Source organism: Gymnoscopelus braueri (genome assembly GCF_963280865.1).
Source record: "Gymnoscopelus braueri genome assembly, chromosome: 7".
In the NCBI taxonomy this organism is placed as follows: Eukaryota; Metazoa; Chordata; class Actinopteri; order Myctophiformes; family Myctophidae; genus Gymnoscopelus; species Gymnoscopelus braueri.
In genome coordinates, this window is record NC_137608.1 from 25,899,915 (window position 1) to 25,927,105 (window position 27,191).

The 27,191-nt window shown below is 41.7% G+C and overlaps 1 protein-coding gene across 1 annotated transcript in view; it reads left to right on the forward strand.

The window, feature by feature from the left end:
• Nucleotides 1-27,191, forward strand: part of pde4d (phosphodiesterase 4D, cAMP-specific) — a gene marked incomplete at its 5' end in the record, with an annotated part of 272,984 nt that overhangs the window by 27,833 nt on the left and 217,960 nt on the right. The window contains one exon of the mRNA XM_080432822.1: nt 16,011-16,252. Coding sequence (XP_080288948.1) covers nt 16,011-16,252 — 242 coding nt within the window. The remainder of the gene's footprint in view (nt 1-16,010; nt 16,253-27,191) is intronic.

Genomic DNA, 27,191 nt, shown 5'->3' on the forward strand with positions numbered 1-27,191 from the left:
TTGAAAATATATATTCAAAGATTTGCACAAATGTTCACGATTCTTTAAAAAAATAGCAGATCTATGAGCTTGTATATCTGCTATTATATCTATATCTGCTGTTTTTGAGTAGCCAAAGTATAAAATAATGGTTATAGTTCAAATCTAAAATGACACAGATGCGTTACCGGATTGAATGGGTTAAGTGTCTTACTCAATTAAGGACACTTTGACACTGGGGTGCCCTGGTTGATCACCTGGTAGAGCACGTACCGTGAAGGCGCAGTCCTTGCAGCCAACCTTGGTTGGAATCCGACTCGAGGCCCTTTTCTGCCTGTCGTTCCCAATTTCTCTCCACTATATCTATATCAAATAAATGCTTGAAAATTCCCCAAAAAACATCTTACGACACTAAGCCATTTGGAGCCAGGAACCTTCAGATTCTCAAGCAGCCACTCTATGAGTCACTGCCTTCCCAGATGTTTCACATCTGCAAAATGTGTGGTTGTTAATTCACAGTAGTGAGCCGTTGGGGCAGGCATGTAACTGCATGAGGCTCTCAAACATGGATTTACAATATTGAGGAGCTTAGGAAATCCCAGCAAGTTCTAAATGTAAAAATATTATCTATGGGAAAAAAGCACCACACTGAATTTAGCCTGGGAAAATACCTCAAGCTGTGTGTGATTCCATTTTCTTGGACACTGTATACATAATACAGGCTCTTGGGGGCTGTCCAATTGTCATGAGTCACCTTATGAGCATCACCATGGCTACGCAGATGTGACTGTGTGTCACAGACGTGACACTGTGGCTGTGTGAGCGAGGGTGTGCTGAGGCAGTGGAGACAGGCCAGACATCACTCTGTCTCCTGGCCGTGCACATCTTGATAAACAATTAGGGCCCAGCAGGGGGACATCCAGGCACGGACCACAGACCATCTTTTGGACAAGGAAAGGGGAACAGGATGAGAAGAGGGGAACAGGTTGAGCAGAGGAACACAGGGTGAGGAGGGATAACAACAGGGATGATGTGTCTGCAAAGGGGTATGATGAGAGGGGGAAATTCTGGGGAATTCTGACTTGGAAAACACATTCTGGGTATTCAGACAGAGGCACTGATGGGGTCACTGTATGCAGTCATCGGCTTAAGTACATAAGATGTCAAGGGAGACCCAATGCATGCAGGAGACAAAGACAGGGTCAGAAAACTGGCAAGGAATCACAACAGATGAGAGAGAAGGAGCAGGGGAGACATCATGGGACGTTTGAAAATGTGACTGAAGAATGAGCTGTATGAGGGGAAATGACACGATGTAACTGCAAGATGACCGAGCAAGATGAGGAGAATGGATGGGGGACAAGAGCACCGAGGCACAGATGACACCTAACAATTTGTCTGACTCCAAAACCTCTGTGGCAGACATCGTACACAGAGCCACGACACATTGAACTATCATGCCGACTATCAAGTGAAGATTGATCATACTGTAGCAGTGTTACTGATGTGTTACTGATATGTGGGGCTGAGTGTAAACAGTGTTAATGTTTTTTGAGCCCCACCTTATCAACCTGTTCATTTATTGCAGAGAGTGTGGAACAATCTACTGCATATTTGAAAAAGGTAATTAGATTAGCTCCATAAAAACTTAAAACATATAGAGAATTAATAAGAAATATGCCGCCCCCCACCCTCCACCAAGCCTGCCAAACATTATTGCCTGCCGCCAGGCCGGAGGCAATTTTTTTCACTCCTGTCTGTCCGTCCATGTGTCCGACTCAGTGTGTCCGTCTGTTCTCTGCTCCTAATCAGGCACCGTTGGATCCGATTGGCGTGAAACTTGCCACGCACACTTCATTTAGTAAAATGTGCAAATCACACTTTTTGTTAGCCTGGGATCCAGACTGATTCGCTCCGTTTGGCAGATTTTCTTTCTCACTTCGCTACTCCTACAGATTTTGTCCAAATCTGACACACATCGGTACACACATCTCTGGAGTCATGTGATCATGATGTATCTGTCAGATTTTTCATATTCCATTCCAGTTGGCTATGACTGACTTCCAAAATTTGCAGAGACCTACACTCTGGGGAGCACGCTTTTCTAGTTTTTTTTTTTATCCATTCCTTTCTGCCTATACTTCCATCTGTCTGCCTGCTGTGCTCCTGTTTTTGTATTGTAAGTACATGTACAGGCAGTCACACAAACCAGTTACAGTACAGCATGTATAGAGGAAGCCTCTGTATTAATTGCTGTTCACAGCTCTCGTTTCACACCTTATTGGCTTTGATTGGTGTGATAACTCTTGCATAAAGCTGGTTCGCCGTGTGCAGCCGAGCTCGGTTGCAGGGCGTGATGCTTATAAAATTGGCTGTGAACTCTGTCTGGTGGGTGCAGAATAGAGGTAGTGATGTTTATTTCATCTTTCACTTGAACAATGGGTGGTTAACAATTGATGATACCATTGAGAGTCATCACAACCCTTTGAAATCCCTTGAACCTGTTACACTGCTTGTGTCTAAGATAGCCTAATTTCAATTATACATGATTAGTACACATAATTATCCCCTCTTTGCAGATAAAAAAGATAAAAGTTTAGACATTGATGCTATGCCTTATAAGGGCTGGCGATGGCACAAGATCCTCTGTGTGGTTTCATAGGCTTACATTTTGTCTCTCTTATATCCTTTCTCTTATCATAACATTTAGTCTGGACATGTTTAGAAAGGCAGGGCCTCCTAGTAGGACTAGAAACCATGCCAATCGCAGTATGAACTGTCATTCAGCCCCAGGCAGCTAAATATGACGTCTAGTGTTCACATTCCTGAAAACAAATGAAGTCAAAGCCCTCTCCTCACCATACTTAATGTAGGTGATGCTGTTATACTGCTATTTCTTCAGTACCCAGCTCTTTTCCACACACTTAATAATAGTATCCCACTTCTCTCTGAGACTAAATGAAAACAAGACAGTATGACATAGTATTCTGTTTACCTGTCTTGCAGTACCCGGAGTGTACTGTGTATGCACTCAATTTTCAGAGTGACAGCAACAAAAAATATAAAAAGAAGAATTTCCCATACATTATTTAAGGCATGTCATGGTAGGTCGAAATAATAATATGAAGCTGTAGATGCAGACATTGCAGTGTAGTTGTGGTGCCACAAATACAGCGTATCTCTATGAATATAAAGTATCAATGTGCATACAACAGCAGTAGCAATTAGCAAATAGAGCAGAGGTACGGTGCTTGATAATCTATGTACTGGAGCTTTCTCTGATTTCACTAGAGACCCGTTACGAAATCTGGGATTTTAAATTTGACAGTGTAAAAATGGATGAGTTAAATTAACATTCCGGAGTGTATCACTGCATATACATTCTCTATTACACAAAGAAATAATGTGATGAATTCTCAAAGGAGGTTTTCAGATGAGTGGTGCAGAATCAAGTCCCAGTGGATGTAAGGGCCTACAGTATTGCAGAAAGGCAATGCACCTTATGCAACATTTTCTTTTCAGTCACATTCAGCGAAAAAACAACTTGTTCCATACTTTGTGTGACAAATGAACTTTCTTCTTTACAAAGAACCTGTTTACTTCTTTTTACATCCACCCATCCTTGAGATCTATGCCTCTTCTTTCACATTAACCGGCTGCTGCATCACTGCCTGAAAGTCTCAACATCAAATCAATAGCTACATCTGTATCCCACGCATGTGGATGCTGTTAGTTAGCTTCAGTGTTGTTGTTGTTGCCATATCTGTTGTCACATCTTCCTTGGTCACTGGTGAGGGTCATGTCAATATCTTGAACTTCATTGTATAGACAAATTAATCTACCATGTATTGATGCCACACAATTGTGTGTGCAATGGCTCAAAAGGTGTGCTCAGTAGAGCAAGCCCTACTGTACCTCCTTCAATTTTTTTTCTGTGTGTGTGTGTGTGTGTGTGGTTGGTTGGTATGTGTGATGACAATGTTTTGAGATTGTGTGTGTGTGTATGAAAAAGCATCGGGCAATGGAGGGAAGGGTTGGATGAGTATTAATTCCTTGTGTCAATTATGTTTGTACAGAGGCGGACAGGGAACAAAAATAAGCCAGGGGATTTAAATGACAGTGGCCCCCATGTCTGTTTAAATTGACATAAAAATAATAAAGTAGTGAACCTTGGTCTCCTGCACGGGAAGGGACACTAAAGCCAAACATCTTAACCACTAGCCTAAAGGGGAATTCCCCTTGGCTGGGGGACATTTTAGGCTTTTGGTCTTCAGGCAGAGGCTATGAGCCACTCTGCTACACATGCAGACAAAGCACATCAACCAGGTGATTAGTCCGTCTATGAAAGTAAAACAAACTGATAGGACCAGTCCTAATGGAATTGGAGTTTAATGGAGTTTTTACGCTGGGCTTGATCCTCAATAATAATCTATATTTGGGTGAGTTCTTTCTCTCTGGCCACAAATATATTCTTCTTAACATAGATTTTATTGCTGAGACCCAACCCATCAAACTTTCAATCCGCTCTCGCACTCTCAACAGCTGCTCTGCTGAAAAACTTTCCTCGTTTCTTTCAGACCTTAAGGATGTGACAGTTCCAACTGACACCAATGACCTCGTCTGCCAGTTTAATAATTTATGTTTGTCTGCCCTAGATTTAGTTGCCCCCTCAAAACAAAAAAGAAATGTGCTGGTGCCGTTAACTCATCCCCATGGATGAACGATGACATCCGCAGCCTATAAAGAGAATGCAGAAAGGTGGAAAAAGTCTAAGGAGACAGTTAACTTCATCCACATGAAGGAACTTCTGTCTGCTTTTAATCACAAAATTGAGAATGTAAGAACTGCATATTTCTCCAATCTGATAAATCTTAACAAGAATAAGCCAAAAGCTCTTTTTGCCGTTATTAAAACTCTGGTTAAACCCTGGCTAAAGTTTCTCAATAATAATAACACATTTGATAAGTTTCAGTCCGGCTTCCGCCAGAAGCACAGCACTGAAACTGCCCTCCTTAGAGTCTCTATTGATATCCTTATGAGGGCCAATGTTGGAGAGTGTTCAGTGCTGTTGCTGCTTGACACCATTAATCATTCCATCCTTCTCAATAGGCTCCAACAGTCGATGGGATTACCCGGGTTGGCCTTGGAATGGTTTTCCTCTTATTTGTCAGGGAGAAGTGTGGCTGTCGCTATCGACAATTATGTTTCCTCCTCAGCTCCCTTGACCTGTGGGGTCCCCCAGGGATCCATACTTGGTCCAGTCCTGTTCTCCCTCTTTATGCTCCCCCTTGGCACTCTTATTAACAGCTTTGAAGGCATTTTTGTTACGCTGATGATATACAGCTGTATCTCTCATTCAAGCAAGATTACCTCAGTAAACTCACAGTCATGTATGACTGTTTAACTGACATTAACACTGGACGGCACAACATTTCTTACAACTTAACGCAGACAAAACTGAAATCCTCATCATATAGGCCCTGAGATTAGCTCAAATGCAGTTCGGCTGTCCCTTGGTCCACAGGCAACCAATGTCAAACAGACAGCGAAGAACCTGGGTGTCTTTTTCGACAATATATGACCTTTGAGTTCCATGTTAAAAAGGTTACCCAGTCCTGCTTTTGCCATCTACGTAACATTGAAAAGATAAAATCAATTCTCACTTCTCAAGACCTGGAAAAAATCATGCACGCTTTTGTCTCTTCCCGTCTTGATTACTGTAACGGACCACCCTGAGCCGTTCTTCAATATCTCGACTTCAACTAGTGCAGAATGCGGCGGCCAGAATTCTCACCTGCAGAGCACACATAACTCCGGTGTTAGCCGCACTTCACTGGCTACCCCAAGTCCAGAATAGAAAGTAACTAAATAGATTTTAACCACAATTTGGTGCTAAAAACAAGAAAAATCGTAGGTAGAAGGTTCTTCCGGGTGCTTCAAACGCAGGTGAGCAACTTTCATTGAAATGAGTAGCTGGGGGCGGGGCAGTCCGTCCTCTAGATATATTATAACTCTATGCTCTGAACCAAGCCACTAGAACTGCGGTAGAACCGTGAAGCTGCCGCCGCCTGGTGGTCAAATCTGGGATTGCAAGACTTCCGCATTTAAAACGCTACTGGGCGTTCTTCTATTGTCCGAAACCCTAGTGTGCCTGCTCGGTGCTCAAGTCTGCCGCATTTGGAGTTCCACTCCTACAGGAAGTTACATGTCATTTTCTCCCTTCTTTCAAAACTCTATGGCCTTGTAGTCATTCCTGCTGTTTCTCCTATCAACTTTGCACCATCCCTCATGTCCCCATGTGAAACACCATTTCTCTACTTTTAAAATGGAAGGAGGTATCTCCTCCATCTCATACATAATGGATCAGAGATGTCCTATATTGTATGAGGCTGGAAAAAAGTTCATTTAGACTATGGGGTTCGGTTAATAAATTCTATAGGCCCTGGCAGCCGTTTCTATTCCTTTTGAGTGGGTGGGTCATAGTGACATGAACGTGACAACGGGTCCTCCCTTAAGCCAATTTTAATATAAAGATTAAGGCATATGGCCAGGGATCCCTTTAATGAGCGATTTTCTTAATTAATTTTATTACAGAGGGATCAAGAACCTCTAGGGTGTCACAGGCCTTGTGTTTTAAAGCTACTGTGTGTGAGTGACACAAAGTGAACTGCTCGGCCAGGCAGTAACGTTGTAAATACCAATATCCCTCACCAAGCAGGGACATAATAAACCAGTTTTATTAGAGACACTGTATCTGCTAGGCAAACCCATTGCGTTTAGATTCAAAGAAACATGATGAGTCAAGGATATCAGACTGGACAAAATTATGTGGTCCACTTCACAAACTACCATTCTGTAGATGGAAAGCAAAGTCAGAGAATCGACAGTATCTCAATAAAATGAGCCCTGCAGATAAAGCTCCCATCTTATTTCCTCTTTGGCTCCAGTGTACCGTTGGTTTTCCAAAACAAAGAGCCACATACAGCAGTGAAATGGTGGAACTCAATAGTTTTTTCAACTAGGTGATTTGTCCATCCCCTTCTAATTTATTTCAATCTCTCTTTCTTATCTCTCCCCTTCTCGGGTTTGTGTCCTTCTAGTACCTTAGTCACTACTCTCACAGCGCTCTGGCCCGGGGCTCAGTTCAGAATCCATTTAAGATTCATTCTCTGATCAATATCAACTGCTAAATTCAGAGCACGGAGATTCATTCTTTCATTCATTCAATCTTTATTTATGTTCTCACGAATACATTGAGTGGTGTACCCTTATTTTCAATCAAGAGATTCTAACAGGCGGATAGGAAAATAGAATTAAATGAAATGAAAAATGAAGTAAATAAAACAAATAACAAAGCAAAAACAAACGTAAATCGAGACAATATGAACACAAACATCAATATCGGTTCAAAACAATTCCCAGTTAAGACTATTACATTGAAAAACATTAAGATTTCTAAGCATAATTATAAGATGTCCTCATCATCATATCAGGGATTCAATATTGTAATTGCATTGTGGTTTGAAATACGCAAAGACTAAAAGCAGTCTTTTGACCCGAGGGACATGTAATGTAATCCGGTCTTGAGAACAATATGAATAACGGCCACAGAGATGAAAGGTTAATCTCACTGGGTAAAGAAGACAAAATAATGAGCTTGATATTTTCCCTCATTCTAATCCATTGAGACTTGTCATGGTCAAGCCCTTACTGAATGAACTAAGACTACAGTAATTTCATGTTGGCACTGTTTTATAGCCTGACCAGTGTAGGTCCTATTTATAGAAATACTTTGTGGTGTCCCAGATTTAATATTTCCCTAAGGTCAAAAGACCAAATCATCATGACATCACCACAAACAAAAATGTATTTCCGGGTAGATAACGCCAGCAGCGTCGCATTGTAGCATTAACCTTATTTCTGAGAGAACGGGACACTTTTGCATTGTGATTGAGGATTAGAAATATAGAACGATGCCACGGCCTATTCGGGAATCATGAAAGTCTGGAACGATACACGTTAGAAATGCATGATGACCCACCCGGTTATGCAATACCCGTAGTACCCGTTGTCAGAGTACCAGTTGTATCCGTCTGTCTGTGTCCCTTTTAATGCGATATATGGGGATTTCTGTATCTGTCTGTCTGTGTCTCTCTTATGCCCAAATATCCGAGTCCAGGCGGGTCTATCATGTCAGTAGCCCGATGACATCATATTGATGACATCAGTATGTACTCCATTTATGCAGATTTACAGTTTTGTCTATATTTTGGAGCGATCCGCTGATCCAACCAACTTCCCACCAGTTTATTGTGTAAACAATAGACATTCTACCTGGAAATATCGGCCTACACGTTTGTGTAGGCAAACTGATCTGATCTGATCTGTTTGTTGGGAAGACAGTAGTGTGCACATTTAAGTGTCAAATTCATGTTCATCCTGTACTGAAGTGATTGTGTCTTTTTTATACGTCAGGGCTTGATTCAGTGAGGGAACGGCCCTTACCTATAATCGGGAAAGGTTATTCTCAGATACTCTTAGTAGATGGATACGAGTCTGACTTAATGCAAATGACTGATGCCCCCTTTTTTCTATGAACTTATTTTAAGATAAGAGCATAATCATTAACAACAGACTCAATTCAACTCACTGGAGGGTGCGTTGTCTTGAAGTTCCATGTCTTCCATGAGAGGAAATTGATCTTAGAAAAAAGGTCAACAGAAAAAAGGTCAATTAGAATTAATTAATGCCAAATGATTCCTGGGGGAGTGACAAAATTTCAACCGATAAATCCACAGTTATGAAACTACCTAACATAATTGGACTTACAGGAGTAGGAAAGTGATAAAGAAAATTATTCATGGTCCTTTAGTTTAAGCCTAAAGGAGAAGACAGGAGAACATTTATATCCTGGTTATGGAATGGTCACTTCAGGGAAACAAAATTACAGAACAAATTGGCTCTGCTTGTTCAATAATCTGTCTCAAAGGCCACAAAAAGACTGGTTCCACAAACCTTCAAGGACATAATTGCCTGTATACAAAAAGTACACCTGAAAGTACAGATGGTGAGTCAGCAAGCTACATTCAAAGCAGCAAAATACCTCTTTGTAATGGATACAGAGATATTTCTATTGGTGTACTAATGTGGACCAAGTGTCCTAATAAAGACTCTTTAAGCAAATGTTTTACGCTAAGTTCTTTCTATGTCTCTCCCTTTGAATATTTTCATTAAGAATCAGTACAACTTTAAAAGCCAGGAGAGCTTAGGTATCCGCCGCTCCTGGCGGATACCTACCCCCCCCCCCCCCCCCCCCCCACACACACACACACACACACACACGCACACACACACACACACACACACACACACACACACACACACACACACACACACACACACACACACACACACACACACACGTGTTTGCTAATGTCAAGAGCTTCCTTTATTGTAGTCAATGATATGATATCCACCTTCATAAAGGAGCCTGCGTAAATGTCACGCAAAAAAGTGCCATTCATGAAGGCTGAGCAAATATCAGACACAGAATCTAATTTTATAATGTATATTTATAACTGTATATTTTTCATTGTGGTTTTGTATGAGTCCAATGAATAGCCCAATATTATTCCTGACTTATTAGCCTTCATTCAGTCATTAAATCAAATTCTGTCGCTGCCCCCCACGGCGATGTAAAGCACTGTGAATAATTCAATTATTATTCTTGCCCCATAAGGCACTGATTATAATGACGCCATTAATACGGATATTTATCTAGGAATGAAGGCTCCATTTTTTAAGGAAGATTGGCATTGTGGGGGTGGAGGTGTTTGGCAGGGTAGTGGGTGAGTCACGACACAGGAGAGGAGGCCTATGATTTGGCCTCCAGCATTTCGTTTGAGTTTCATTGACTCCAAAAAGGTCAACCAAAGAACAAGATTTTTGAGCAGGATCTCCTTGTTGGTCAGTAGGAATACACTGAGGACACTAGCCAGGAGCACTCATCCAATGTCACTTTGACTATGCATGCACCTCATGGCTTTAAAAACAAGGCTTCAGACATCCAAAACAAACTGGTCAGGCTACTGCTCAGGGTAGAGTACAGCAACTTGCAATGGGCCTGGTCTGGTCTTCAAGATACGCAACACTACAGAGACACCCATGTACCTGTCAAACTACTTCAATAACGTTAAAGTCGCACACAAGCACAACACCAGAGGGAGCTCCTCTAATCTAGTTCAACACAGATTTGGCTAAAAAAAATAGGTTAAATTTGTTCTTTAAATTTGTGTTTGTCTTTGAATGTCTAGATGAATTTAATACACAGGACCTCAATGGAAATCAGCCCTTTGGACTATTTTGGGTTATCCTTTTAGCACCTTATAAATCTGTACCACTGTACCTTTTTTGCAAACCAAAGTATTCAATCAATCAATCCACTTTGTGATCCCCTTTATCATGTTTGAATGTTGATCCTGTGAGGTCAATGTTGTTCTTTTGTTGTAGTTATCATCAATTCAATTTCATTTTGTCTCAAGACACTTTACATATAGAGCAGAGACCCAACATTGTCCCACCCTGAGCAAGCAATGTTTGCGACATTAGCTACGGAAAACTCCCCCTTAACTGGAAGAAACGTCAGGCAGACCCAGGCTCATAGGGTGGGCGGTGATCAAAGGATCAAATCCCTCACCACACACGTAAATGTGACTCTTGTGTTAACGATAAACAGCCCTCTTACTACTTTTACCATTCAAAGTCAGCCACAGTGGTCTGTGGATCAGCTTGGATATAAACTAATGCTTCAGCATGTTCTCCTTTAAGATTCTAAACAATCTATAGGGACAGCTCCATTTGTTTAATTAAGGTCCCCTTATGTGTGAGGATTACACAGATAGTGATTAATGCTGTGCTCTGCTACGACACCTGAAAACCATGTGGATCAACAAAGGTCTATCTGTCTTTCAATCTATCTATTACCTGTAAATCAGCTACAGTATTTGTGGTGCAGATGTTGATGGTTGGTCTACTTAATAGTGAAGGGCTGTTAATGCCTAAAAGAAAAAGTAAAACTAGAAAAAGTGCTCCTCGGAGCACAGGTCTCCGCCAGGTCAGGTAGGTTCATGTGGGTCAGCAATGTTCGGAATTCGCCAATTAGGATGGAATAGGAAAAATCGGACAGATCCGTCTTGATCACATGACCATAGAGATAATGTGTACTGATTTGCATGACAAAATCTGTAGGCGCAATACCATTTCTTCTGAGGCCTTTCACGGCAATCGGACACTGCATTCATGATTTGAGGATTTTTGTTCCAAAACTGTTATGGTGCTGTGTGTGTGTGTGTGTGTGTGTGTGTGTGTGTGTGTGTGTGTGTGTGTGTGTGTGTGTGTGTGTGTGTGTGTGTGTGTGTGTGTGTGTGTGTGTGTGTGTGTGTGTGTGTGTGTGTGTGTGTGTGTGTGTGTGTGTGTGTGTGTGTGTGTGTGTGTAAAGGTCACTCCTGGATCCACTACACGCATAGCATGGCCTCAGATCTTATACAAATTGTCAACACATCTCTTCAATCAGGTTGCTTCCCACAGACCCTGAAAACGGCAGTCATCAAGCCACTCTTAAAAAAGAATAAATTAGACACGTTCCTATTAAACAATTATAGGCCCATTTCGAAACTAAAATAATTGAAATGGCTGTATTTCAAGCAAATTATCTATTTTGTATACTATCTATCGCTTACACATCTGTGCAGACAAAAATCGCATGCAGAGTTCCACAATGGTCCATTCTAGGGCCTCTACTGTTCAATATCTACATGCTCCCACTAGCTCTCAGATTATGTTAAAAAACTAAATAAGATACCATAGTTACAGAAATCTACATCACCAGAGGACTATAGCTAGAATAGTCCCCACTCCTTGGGGTGTTTTTGTCACTGTATATGCACACGTGTAATTCGTCCTCTGCATTTACCAACTAGGAGTAGTAAGCAGCCATTCGCTTGGGGAGCCGGCGCTCGAGGAGCAATTAGGGGTTAAGAGTCTTGCTCAGGGACACACATCCACACATCGCTGGCCTGGCCTGGAATCATACCTGGGACATTCAGGGGCTCTGGCTCCCCTGGCGAGCTCACTAACCACTCAGCTATGGCCACCCCATTCAATGGGTTCAATACAAACACTGAGTAAATGCATTGAACAAATCAACAATTTGATGTGCCATAATTGTCTTCAATTTAAAAAGACAAAACTGAAGTAATGGTTTTTGGAGCTAAGGAAGACAGATTAAAAGTCAGCGCCCAGCTCCAATCGGTAATGTTAAAAACCTCCAGCCAAGTCAAAAACCTTGGTGTAGTCATGGACTCAGACCTGAATTTAAACAGCCACATTAACACAATCACAAAGTCAGCTTACTATCACCTCAAAAATATAGCACAGGTTAAAGTCTTAGCAGAATCTAGAAAAATCTTCAGTAGACTTCACTACTGTAACACTGTGTACTGTGTCTTCCTGAAAAATCAATCAGACGACTGCAGTTGATTCAGAACACTGCTGGTCGAGTCCTTACTAATACCAAGAAAGTGGAGCATATCTCTCCAGTTCTTAAATCCTTACACTGGCTCCCTGTGTTTCAAATAATTGTTTTCAAAATACTACTGTTGGTCTATAACGCTTTGAATGGTTTAGGGCCAAAATACATTTCTGATCTTGTGCGATATCATGAACCATGCAAATCTCTCAGGTCATCTGGGAAAGGTCTGCTTTCTGTTCCTAAAACCAAAAATAAATACGGGGAAGCAGCATTACGTTTTATGCACCACATATCTGGATAAAACTCCCAGAAAACAGCAGGTCTGCTGCCACCCTTATTTCTTTTAAAACACAACTAAAGATATTTCTGTTTGCCGCTGCCTTTGATTGAGTTGCTTTTCTTTTGTCTTTTTCATTCTCTTCTGCACTGTAATTGTATATGTTGACTTATTTAGTTTTATGCATCCTAATGTCATTGTATAAATGTTTCCTTTGCTTAATGTTTTGCGTAAAGCAAATTGAATTGCCTTGTTGTTGAAATGTGCTATGCCTTGCCTTGCCTTGCCTTGCCTTGCCTTGCCTTGCCTTGCCTTGCCTTGCCTTGCCTTGCCTTGCCTTGCCTTGCCTTACACACAGGTGTTGAGGAATTCTAGATCAGTTGAGGATAACAGTCTGTCTGAGACACTTGAGTATTTCTAAGATAGTACTAGCAGTTTATTACATGAGCTCACAGGAGAAAAACATTAAAAACACAGGGTGGTGGTCAGGTTGTTCTCTGCTAATAGCAGGGCTACTTATACCCATTTATAAGAGGGGAGTGTGTAATAGAAACAAGCTGTTCTCATATCAACTAAATACTAGGCCAGCATGCAACGTGGCGTACTTGGTTCTATAATATTCAGATAGTTAGGACATAGGGGCAAGGATTAATGACACCCTCACGTCAACGTTTGTCACAAGACAGCTCCTTACGCAGCTTAGTACACATACAACAGTAAAGGTCCTTACACACCGGCGAATATGCGAATATACGCAAAATTCGGACTCGTTCCGAATAATTAAAAGACGCTTTTTCGCTTCGCGAAACTGATGTGGACGCTTGCATTGACTTTATAAGGTTAAAAAAACAACGTATTTATTCGCATGAAGAATTCGCCCCTGTGTGTAAGGACCTTAAGGCTTTACTAAACAGTAAATAAAGTAAATAAATACATTATTATTACACACAGGCTTAGGTCCCCATCTTTCCCTTCCTTCTGTCCCCAGAGAACTTGAGGAGTGTGCCAACAAAATGATTCCGTCGCCTAGATTCTTGAATGCTTTCAGTGGCATAGATTAGAACATTGATCAGCTCTTGTGCTTAGTGGAGCCAGGGAAATGCAACTGGATTAGCAATTTGCATATTAAAGTGAGTTCATTTGCATTAGTTCATTTATATTTTGTGATATCCAGTAATGGATTCACAAGAATATAATTTCCTTTGCAACTTAATTAAAATAGAATATTGATATAAAGTACTTTCTTGAAGATTCTTGAGAATGACTTTCTCTCCTTTCTTACTGTTCTTGCCTTTAATGGGTAGGCTACTATCTTCATTTACAGCACACTGCACGATTTTAGTCGTCTAATCCAGCGTTATTATAGTTTTGTATTTTTATTTCGTTTTATGTTTTTTTGTTCAGTTTAGTTTCATTTAGTTTCCAGAGTGGGTTTGTTTGTTTCACTTAAAGGTAGGGTAAGTGATTTGCGTTGGTTAAAATAATTGTTAAATAGCTCTATATTCTGATAGTACTCATTGCTATAGAGTGTTTGTTTAGTATTAGGAGTCTCCATGTCTCTCCACCTCTTTATTAAACAGAAAATGCATTTTCGTTTCAGTTTCAGTTTCATTTCCAATTTTATCCAACCAGGACACAGAACTCAATCAGGATATAGATTAAACAAGTGAAATTGGAAGTGATGACACTAAGAAATGAGCATGCAAAATTGGAACTGGAACACTATACAAATTAAGCTTAAAAATGGATACTTTCTCCTGATTGGCTGAGATTTTGACACCTACCGAAAAATGTATTTTCTGTTTATTAAAGAGCTGGAGAGACAGGGAGACTCCTGTTACTGAAAAAACACTCTATAGCAATGATTACTATCAGAATATAGTATTTTAACCTTTTAACTAAATACTTTTTGTTTTAACCAAAAAATATCACTTACCCTACCTTTAAGTTTTTATTGTTTAAAAATATTTAGTTATATTTTAGTTTTGAGTTGTTTCGGTATTAGTTTTAGGCTAGCTGTCTAAGAGAGAGTCTGCATGCGTGCTGCCTGTGTGCGTGTGTGTGTGTGTGTGTGTGTGTGTGTGTGTGTGTGTGTGTGTGTGTGTGTGTGTCAGCTAATCTCACAAACTGCTGGTCCGATCAGTGGACCACAGAAGTACTTCCACTAATGTTTTTTGTCACTTATGTTGTGAGTCATACGTCGTAGATCACATAGACGACTGACGTCGTGATGTCACAGGCTGGCCATATACAGTCCGAGATCCACATTGGAACCAAGTCCGAGATCCATTGACATTGGAGCCACCGTTCCCATGTGGATCCAGATATCCACATGAGATGCGGTACTGCCATGACAACTGAATATCCCCTGTGGGATTATTAAGCCGATATCATACAGTAGGCCTACTTGGTTGTGTGGTTGAGGAGATTATACTGTAGATGACTCAATCCTCCTCAGTTCTTTTATGACCTTGGCATGTGCTTTTTCTTGTGTAGTAGGCCTATGTAATTTTCACCTCTGAGCATCTCCTCACGGGTGTCTGAGTTTATCCCAGTGCAATTACCCCTCTCTCCAGGATGACTGTCAGAGTAACACTTGTCAGAGTACCCATCATGGCCTCTCTCTGTCATATCTCAAGCCCGTTGTTGTTTACCAGTTTTGCACTGACATCCTTTTTTTTCTTTTTAATTAACCACTTCTGGCAACTGTACTCTCTTTTACCATGCTCCTCTTTCTTTGCGGGAGTCTCTTTTAATGCCTATCAGGTTCTAAGGTAACTGACTCACCGAGATGTCTTAAAGGCAGACTCTAACTGTATTCCTAAAGTCATGTCTCTGCTGTGATATTATTCACTCAGCTCCACCTCTCTTCTTATTTATACTGTAAATCCCTGTCCGTTAGCTTTTGGAGTATATCTTAGCAGGCTGTGTCTACCTAATTCCTTTATGTTTATATCTGTCTTTTGTGTTGAAAATGTCTTACTCACCTCCGACTCCCTCTCCTTCCATCTGCTCAACATGCCACATGCTTTTTAGCGGCGACCATGAAGATAGTAGCCTATATAAGCCACTCTTGGCCGGTCGCGTTGGTCTCTCTGTCCAAAATGTTCAAACGCAAACCGAGAGCTGGTGGCACCTTATCTCGTATTCCATGCTTGTTTTGTTGTTGATCAACTTTTTCCTTTTCCTTCTCTGTGCTCTGCTCCCCTCCCCTCCCCCATTCAGGTGTCTGATGATGACTCATCCGACTCCCCGGAGCCAGGGCCAGTCACCTGCATGGAGCCCTTCCTGGTGCGGAGGCTCTCCTGCCGGACGATTCAGCTGCCCCCGCTGGCCTTCAGACAGGCAGAGCAGTACTACTACGACCGCAAACCCGAGACAGACACAGTCACAATGCCGCAACGCCCTACCACACTGCCACTACGCCCTCCGCCCCTCATTGCCATCACCTCTGCTGATGCTAGCAGGTAATTGGTCACCGGGGGGGGGGGGGGGGGGGTATGTAAGTATGTAAGTGTGTGCGTAAGTGCGTGCGTAAGTACACATGTAGTAGCTTAATGTACAATTACACCCCTTGGACATGTACAGGGGTATTCAACTAGATTAGGCAGGGGGCCACAATTGTGAAATGAATTTGAAGTCAGGGGCCACCATGACAACAAATTATTTTGACCATTTGTTGTGTGCTATAGGTCCGATAGGACACAACAATGGGCATATTATGTTCAATATGGTAACTTTGTAGGGCCTGCTTCATACTGCATTTTGATGTTTAATAGGACAGTTTCTGCTGGTGCACATGCTTAGATTTTGATATTAAGAAAAGAGGAAGTAGATATTTCATTGTGTTCTGTGCACGGGTCCCTGGCATGGAAGCGTTTTGTGTGAAGAGTATTGTAGGCAGGCTGGCAAGGTGAAGTGTTTACATGTTCGTATGAATGAAAGGTTTTTGCATTGTATTTATGTTTTGAGCATTCGGGTGATAAGAGCACAAGCTCTTGAGTTTGAGTTTGAAGTGGATGAAGATGGAAAAGATGGAAGATGGACAAAATACACACAAAACTAACACATACAAGCTAATGGATACATAAAGAGAATTATTTCTTTGGTGTCATAAACAACATCCACTCAAAACTCAAATGGATGGTTGAACAGCACTCAAAACTAGAGTAGAGAAGTAGTAGAAGTAGACATTTCTGTCTGTTTCGTTTTTTTGTACTATGAAAAGGTCTTTATACTTTTACTTTTGATACTTAATACATTTTAACACCAGATACTTTTCTTCAGTACATAATGAAGTGATCTACTTTAACACTTTCACCCAAGTGTTTTCCTTATGGTTGACTTACTCACCAAAGATTACATTTACCCGCTCTTGGGTTCTTGTAGCAGCGTCTTGACTGAAAATGCAGTACTGGTGGGTGTTAATTTGGGACCCTGAGTGAGTCACTAACATTCCTCCATTCTAAATAGTAGCCTATGTCATTCTTTTATTTTTTAAAGATTTTATTTTGTATGCCTTTTTTATACCTTTATTGATAGGCTGACAGGAAATGGGGAGAGAGATGGGGAGTGACACGCAGCAAGGCCGTCGGGATCGGGACTCGAACCCGCAACGCGCTGTCAGGCTACGTTGTAGCCTAGGTGCCCGGACCACTACGCCAGCGGGCCTGGCCCTACATTTCATTCTTATCTGTTAATGGTTGATTAACCATTAATGAGCTTCAGTTAACGGTTATGAAAAAACATTCAAAATGGTCATCCAGTGCAACCAACCATCTAATAAAAATTAAAAAAACGTTTAATTTTACATTGAAACATGATTGGAATATGTTCCAGGGGCCACAAGAAAGCTCCGCTGGGGCCGGATTTGGCCCACGGGCCGCCAGTTGAATATCACTGCGCTAGTATGTTGCAGGGACTTACCCCCAATCCAACCCTTGATGCTGAGTTCTAAGCAGGGAGGCATTGGGTCCCATTTTTATATATTTGGTATGACCCGATTCGAACCCCCGATCTCCCAGTCTCATGGTTTAAACCAAATATGTTTTCCCTCTTTCATAACATGTCTTGTGTCTCCATATTTCAATGTTTTATGTTTTTTTCCCATACATTTATGATCTACTTTGTTGTATGACAGTGTCGTGCAAAAGTAGCGAAGATAGCAGATCTACACACTCTCAACACGTTGGAATGCGATGTGTTTTGAGTGTGTAGATCTGCCATTTTGAAGTATCGTTTTGGAGATGTGAGGTTTCTGCTTGACAGCGACGATATGCAAGATAAATCATAGTGAAAGGCATTGATCTATTTTTGGGAACTCAACCCTCACTGTCATTATGTTCTCTAGAGTTACTTAAATGATCCCTGACACAAGCCTTTAGGAGTCTGACTCATAAGTAATAGATCTATTGTTGCTACTGTCACTGACTTTTAAACATGGCCAGTGTAATTTACCCTCTGACAGATGATTAATAGGAGGGTTCGATTTGTACATTTTACTTATATTTTCTTGACCACTTAAATGCTATAGTTCTTTGTATGACAAATAGCTCAAATAGCCAAACTACAAGTTCACATCGTGTTACTATTGCACATTTTGGAGCTTTTGCATAGCACAATTCCTTTAGTGTAAGAGAGCAGATTACAGGATTTACAGATTATGTTTACGTTAGTATAATTGCAAATTTGACACAATTAAATCTGTACTTGTAACCTTTTATGTCCAAAACCGTCACTGTTCAGGACATGGAAAAGAACCACATGTTTCTAATGGATTCAATGTAGTTATTTAGTCACAAGCTCTTGTTAATACTTTACATTGGTTAAATATCCTGCAGTTTTGTTAGAAATGGTTTAGTAGTATTACATTAATATCCGATATTTGGCCCATATTTTGGCCACTAGGGAACCCAGAGCCAATGAGATGTTGTGCCATCTCCATCGGCCCACAAGCAGCGTAATACATCGTTGCTCTTTGTTTTCCCCATCAATGTCCGACATCCTTTGACATAATTTGTCACTGTGATTTTGTCATTTCTGGCAACAGACAAGTGTGTGCGCTCTCCATTAATTAATTACCACTAGGACGGCAGCCTTTGGGCACCGGCCTATTCTGTGCCAACCTACTCGGGGCGGCCATGCATTCTGTGAACGATGCAAGTCTGAAACATAATGGTCATTGGTCACCTCCTCTCTCCTACTTCCCATACTCACTCACTCACGTTTCTTTCGTAGATGCCTTCCCTCTTCTCCCCATCCCAACAGCCATTCTTCTATCATTCTTCCATATTACGGCTTTTGCCCACTTTCTGTTCCATTGCATACGCTATCACTTATATTGGCTATGCGGAACAAACGTCACAGGCAAAGCTCCGCCAATCAGTTATGCCCACGATTCAGGTTGGCCAATCAGGGACTTATACTGGCTAAGCGGCACGCTTAGGCTTCGCCAATCCATGAAGCTCACGGTTTCGGTTGGCCAATCAGGGAAGATGATGCATACAATCTCCCGAACACACAGAGAATTAAACAAGACCAGGAGACCTGGTTCTGCCAGACCCAGAATAAATTCCTAGTACTTTATAAGGACTTCGTATGACGGACTTCGTATTACGTGTCAGCCTGTGTCCCTTTTATGCCCATGTATGGAGAAGAAAGGGTCCCTTTTATACAGCCGGTCTTTTTCGCCCATGTATGGACGAAAGGGGGCAGAGCCTCATGTAGGCCGACCCTCTGGGTCTGGCAAAGATATTGAAAGTGTTTGCAGCACACCCATGTGACCACTTAACCTGGCAGCCTATCTGCTAGTTTAGATTTTTTTTTTCTGCCCATAACGACATGACTAAAGGAGTAGTTCACCCCAAAAAAACGACTTATTTTCTATCAATTACATATGGAACCTTGAATTCACTGAGATTAGTTTTTGTTATTGTTGTCGCATTCCTGAGCCAATAATTTGATGGCTGCTCAGAGTCTCCTACCGGATAGACTTCGCCGGTCATCAAATTATTGGCTAAGGAATGTGACAAAAAAAAAATCTCCATTGATTCAAGGCATCATAAAGGCATGTGTAATTGATGAACTACTCCTTTAATGTGTTCAATGATGTGTCGACGTCGGTCAGTTGGAGTAACCTCATTGGTTATTCTATGTAATGACATCATCATACAACGACATCACAATGTCGACATCACAACCAGGTCCTTTAAAATCAATCGTCACTCGTACAAGAAGTCATTTAGCGAGGTTTACCAAGGACAATCAATCAGCTGAATGTTGCGACTTCCCTTGAAGGGTATTTGTCAGGACTGCTGGACAGCTGTGTAGCGTGATCAATTTACCATATAAGGTATGGTAAATTGGACATTTGGACAAATCCAACTTGATCTACTGCGTGTGAGAAATGTTCTGGACGCTACGTCTGCCATGTGGTCCAGAATGTAACGTGGCTGTTGCAGTCGGACACAAGGTGTACTGCTTTGGAACGGACACGGATCCCATTGACGTGAAAGTTTTCAACACAGTGTCTTTACGCTGGGCGAAGTTGCCCCCGGTGACGCGCGGAGGGAAACGTCCCGGTGAGGTTCCCACCCCCAGATGTCACGTTCGCCAGGCTGTGCTGATAGAAGACGTCATCTACATGTGGGGAGGGCTAATGGACCACAGTGTGCTCTATGCATTCGATGTCGACGCCCACCGATGGTCCAAACCCACGGTATCTGGGACCGTTCCAGATGCGTGGTGCGGCCAATCAGCCTGTGTTTTGGGGAAGGTCATGTATATTCATGGAGGACAGACCCAGCTGACCCGATACACTGATGACATTTACAAGTTGGACACCACCACAATGGTCTGGGATTTAATCAACGCCAGAGGTATATCTTCAGCATGGCACTCTGCCACCATCATCGGGACAAAGATGTTGGTATTCGGGGGCAGAGGGCTCCTGAAGTACAACGACAGCATCAGAGTGTTTGACACAGAGTCCAACTGCTGGCTGGGCAGGACGCCTTTCCCACCGTTTCGACTCCCAGGAGAACGCTGGTGTCATTCAGCCTTTGCCTACAGTGGAGAGCTGTACATATTCCATCAGACTGTCAGACAGATTGATGGTGGTTGGACGGTTTCTTTTGAGAAGACCCAGACCCTCAATGATCTGTGGAAATTCCACCCAGCCACCTGCTCCTGGGGGAAGGTTCAGCCCAAGGGGGAAGCCCCGTCTCAGACGGAGAGGTGGTGGTATCGTAGGACGCCCTGTTGCATGGTGGGAGATCGTATCATCTTCTTTGGAGGATACACGCCTAAAGGGCTGTACATCGTAGACATGCGTCCCAGTCTCAAGACGCTGTGCGAGCTAGCGGTTATTCAGAACGGTCTGGAGCAGTCAGAGCTCTCACACAACATCAGGCGGGAACTGACAGCCATGACTAACGTAAGCCACAGAGAATCCCCATCTTGGATGAAATCTCTGAGCTCGTACTTTGGCTATTTTCGGAAAAAGTAAGACGATTGGTGTAGAGGGGGAAAAGAGCAGACCAAGTACAGAGCCAAAGGTCAAGTTTACCAAGTATTGAGGATTAAGTGGTTACATTTCTGAGAATACACATTAAAACATTGAATGCCAATCGCGTAGATCTACGCGAACCTATTTAAAGCCGCAGCGTGCCAGTCGCGTAGATCTACGCGAACCGCCGATTCGCGTTGAAAATTTTCCAGGTGCACTTTCGGAATTTTTTGGATCCACTTCCGTTTCCGGTTTGATGACCGGAAACAGAATTATTTGGGATCCGGTTTTGACGATCACGTCCGCCCTCGTTCTACAGACGAAACTGAAACTCAATTCTCTTCCTGTAGTTTTTTCTCCTCGCATATCACTGTTTAACGTAATCCGCTCTAACTACAACATGGATGCCCCGTTTGACACGTGGTTTTCACTGGGAGATACAGTGAGATGTCGCCGATGTAAACAGACCGTGTACGGCTCAATCTTAAGGATTTTAACAAGATCTATGGCGACATGAAAAAAACAAAAAAACAACAATAACACGTTGGCACTGGTGAGTACATTATGAGATTAACCTCTGGCAGTCAATGTGTTAAAGTAATACTAGGTAACCAGACCCAGACTTCACATGACGTGTCAGCCTGTGTCTATGCCCATGTATGGACGAAAGGGGGACAGACTTTTATGGCTGGGGCCTAAGGACAAAGTGACCAAAACCTGTTTTTTTGCCCATGTATGGAGAAAACAGGTACAAAACATGCCCATGTATGGACGAAAGGGGGACAGACTTTTATGGCTGGGGCCTAAGGACAAAGTGACCAAAACCAGTTTTTTGCCCATGTATGGAGAAAACAGGTACAAAACATGCCCATGTATGGACGAAAGGGGGACAGACTTTTATGGCTGGGGCCTAAGGACAAAGTGACCATGCCCATGTATGGAGAAAACAGGTACAAAGCCTCATGTAAGCCAGACCCCCTGGGTCCGGCAACAAAAATAGCAAAAACTGATCTACGAGCTTGTAGATTGACTATTTGCATATTTTTGCATGACACTGTCATACAATGAAGTAGAAAATAGGGCATTCATTTATGAGAAAATATGAAAATATGAAATATGGTGATACAAGTTTTTCACCTGACAGCGACAATATGCAGTGAGGTTGGGTAAGAACTGCATAGTTGTTTTTAAATATATTTTTAGAAGGACCTTTAACCCTGCAAGACCCGGATATATTTCTACTTACAAAAAAAAATTGTCAACCTTTCAGATGGTGTTTTAGGAGTACTTTGGAGAGGAAAATATAATGTTTTTTAAAAAAAATAGTTTTCGTAAGGTTTTATTGAAATGTTGTAATATTACAACAGTGGGTCTAACGGGTAGCAGAATTTCCTATAGGCCATTTTACTCACTGTCAGAATAGCATGGCAAATGTCTATATACTTCACTAAAACAACTTAAGGGTTCATTTATATGGTTATGGTTTATCATTTGGCCTCAGAACAGTATACATTATGAATAATATTGGGCCTCAGAACAGTACATTATGAATAATAACATCAATAAGCCATATTTTTAAGAATTTTGATTTTATTAATCAAAATTCACTCTCTGGCACTGTCAAGTTGTCAACTAGATGTAACGAGGTCATCAAAGACTGATATCTGTTGCGTGGCATCACATCAGCTACAGGGGCATATCGTGTGTTGGCTTCCCAGTACATTCGGCATCCATTCATTTGTACAAGGCCCATGTTCAGATGCATGCCCATCATTTGCTCTATTTCTTTTCCACTTGTGTTAACTGATGTTCCTGTTGTTTGAAGGCTGTACACATTTGTGTTTGTTGTCAGGGAGTCAATCATGTCTTCGGACACAAACCGGCGGAAGTACTGCAGTGGTGTGTGGAGTGAACTCACATCTTCAGTCAAAGGTGGACCAGAAAAGTCTGTATTAGGGCTGATGAAGGTCTTCTTCTGCCACTGATATCTTTCACTGGGTTTGGCGTGTTTGGCCGGTTGGGGGGGGGGCAGTGGGTCAGTGGGTTCACTGGGTTCACTGGGTGGATGGTTTTCTTTGGACTCCTCTCCACAGGCCTCTTCATCCGACTCTTCATCAGTTTCAGTAAAGTCGATGTCCACATCACTCTCTCCATTCATTACAATATCCAACACATCCCTTGCAGTGAAGCGAGGCTCTCTCCTTGCTTGTGGCATTCTGAAATGAAAATAAAGAAATACCATTAGTACATTAGTACTAGCACATCTCACTGCAGGTACATATTTCACAAGTCACACAATACTGTCTGGCCAACCTATTGTACTTTGCTTATCCTCACAAGTGGCATCAGTGATGATGGTACTTAGCACCATCAGTGATGAATGATGATGCTTAGCCTAACAAAGGGATTGGGGATGACTGTAAGTGGGCAATCCCAACACCCATCACATGAACAATGATGAGAGATTCTTAACTGGGCGACTCCCATATGAACAATTACCATACACTGATTGCTAACCACAAACATTACCAAAATGTTTTGCTAAAACATTATAGGCAATGACATGTTATAAGCTAATGATGCAGTATATTTGTCTTCGAGTACAATTGGTTACAATATACAAATTGGTATATATATATATATATATATATATATATATATATATATATATATATATATATATATACACACACACACACACACACACACACACACACACACACACACACACACACACACACACATACCAATTTGTATGTTTTAACCAATTGTACTCGAAGACAAATATACTGCTTTAGCTTATAAGTTATAACATTTCATTGCCTATAATGTTTTAGCAAAACATTTTGGTAATGTTTGTGGTTATTTGTGGTATATATATATATATATAGTAATGCAATGTGGGGAAAATACACATAATTGTATAAATGTATTGTGAAAACTATAAGACTCCACTTAGCCAGGTGAACAGGTGGCATTGCTATTTGCTACCACTATGACCCAGAGTTGTAAAAAAACAACAAGTATAAAGCATGCTCTAATTTACATTTGGGGGATATCTTTCCCAATAATATCATATGTACATGTTCTAGACATTCTAATGATCACCAAAAAAATTATTGCAGACATTTTACTTACTTTTTTGTGAGAAATCCTGTCCAGTGAAAAAGAGATTGTTCTTCCTTCAAGGATTTTCAAGTTGTGACTTTTCCTGCCTCTGTGGGGGGTATTTATATGCAAATATCCCGGCCAATGACATTGCAAGACTAAACAATAGGATCCAATGATGATGTTTAGGTGAAAGAATAACAGGAAAACAAATGATTTATACCATGTTTTTGATAAAATACAAATGTTGTAATATTACAACTGCGGGTCTTGGAGGGTTAAGGACTCCTCAAGTTAACCTGATGAAGGTCTAACAGACCAAAACGTTGTATTCCCATTAAATACTTTTTTGCATTCTCCTATGCACCTGTTGCCTTTGTAGGTGTGCAAAAGACTTGCTTTTTAAAGATATATTTGGGTCTTTTCTGACTTTATTGGATAGTACAGTGAACAGTGCCAGGAAACAAGGAGAGAGAGACAGGGAGTGACACACAGCAAAGGCCATCGGGCTCTGGAATCAAACACGCAACTTGCTGTCAGGCAGCATTAGAGCCTATATGTGGTATCCGCCTTAACCACTAGGCCATCGGCATCCCTGTGCACAGTTTTTTGAGGGTGCATTCACAGTCTCATCATGCATGGAATATTACTGTATGCAAAAGCTGAGGCACAAATCACAGCCAAAGCTCCCGTCTCAGGGGTTTCACTTACAAAGCATCTCACAAGCCCTGCCGATTAGGTTAAACTCAAGCCAACAAATCATATCAGAGTTTGGAAATGAAATGAAGTTTGGCAGAGACAGTTGCTAAGTTACAAAGTGAGACAGAGATGGATTGAAACAGCATAAGAGAGGATGTGTAAATAGATCCCATGAGGGACGGGTGAAGTGGGGAAAATGGGGAATGCAAAAGATTCTTTGTCCTGCATAATATTGCATCATTAGTGATATTGAAATTTTTGGCTTGTTGGCTTGGGTTAATTTGCCTAGAAATCTTGTCATATGAAGACGCAAGACAGACTATATGGAGTCCATGTCCTGTCAGTCAAGCAGCAGTGACTGCAGCTCCACTGTCGTGTGGTTGATCATGACAGTGTTTGAAGATGGTCAGTATCTTCCCCATAAAAGAAACTCCTGGATTATGCTGTCCAGTGGCTCGACACATGCCAGATGACAAGGAAAAACACATCACCGCACGTCTCTGTCCACACGTATCTCTCTTCCTATGCCAAGCCCAATGGGTCCTGCATCGTCTCACCGAATGGATAAACAATGGGGAAATGAGCAGAGGGATGTGGCTTATTAACATACTTGCTGAGCTTGTTAAAATGGTTTCATTAGGGGAATTGTGTTATAACACATCGTGAGCAGACTTGAAATGTTAACGTCTACTGCATACTTTATTGGGACACAGGAGACTCATGAGTCTGTCATGAAGCATTCTGTTGTATATAAGTATAACTTATAACCGTACCTGTGGAGTTGGCTCTACATTAATGTAATAATCACACAAACATCTTGATGACAGTAAGCATTTGTAGATTTTATTTCTTTTAACCCGAATCACTCTCCTTGTCGTCGGCGGTTGTTTAACTTTGGAAAGGGGCAACCCACTTTTGCCAGCCCCGATACAGGGTTTGCACTTTGGCTGCTTTTAACCACCACCAATTTAGACATCGGTGTATGATCTGACTGCATGGCAAATCGACGCCACGACATTGTGAGCTTGTAGATCGGCTCAAAATAGGGACACCAGGGTTAATGTGATTAAGCAACATGTGGCTGGTTTGAAATGGGCAGCCCTTCATTTCTGTGTGTCATTCCTTAATGTCTTTGTTGTTGTCATGCCATCCTTGCTGTTGACAATGGCTATGATGCCAGCATTCTCTCTAGATTCAGGCAAGGCTGCGGAACAGTAACTCATGGTTGTCAACTCTTGTCATCTCTTTTGCCTGCAGCACTAAGTGACAACAAGTAACAACATGAATTATAATCAAAGTGAGTTTTTTCTCTCTTAATAGGATCAACGATTTTGATTAACATGATATGGTCATGATGATCAAGTCTTTATATACAATACATAATATATAACCGGTTATAATAATAGGTAGGACAAATTATAGGTTAAGAAAGACAAGTAAAGTTAAAACTTTTAGCAGCAATGGAGTGTACAGAATATAAAGGGAAGATAATTTAGCAACCAGAATATACAGAAGTATACTTGTACTACATACTCTAGTACATTAACCACAAGCCATTTACTGTATATGTTACAGTATGATTGGAGAACCAGTACGATTGAAGAATGCGCGCTCGTTTTTACCACCCACCCAGCACTAGAGGGAGCCACAAGCCAGGCTTGTGCACAAACATATATGGCCACACACACACACACACACACACAGTCACACACACACAAACACACACGCGCACACACACGCGCACGCGCTCATGCTTTTTTTGGTTTATTGAAAGCAGGACTGTTTAGATACTTTTATTGTGTGTTTTACTGGCTTTTGTTTTACTTTCTCCCTGACACACACACACACACACACACACACACACACACACACACACACACACACACACACACACACACACACACACACACACACAGTGATCCATGAAAAGAACTATTCTGTCCCTATCGGTTTACAAATCAAACGGCGCTGAGTCGACTAGTGGAGCGTCGGCTGGTCACCGCGGGCACTCGCGCCTGGAGGCGCGAGGGCGCGCTTCCTCGGCCTCAAGCTCCACTAAGTCGGCGCGCCGTGCGTGTGAACGCGTGTTCAGC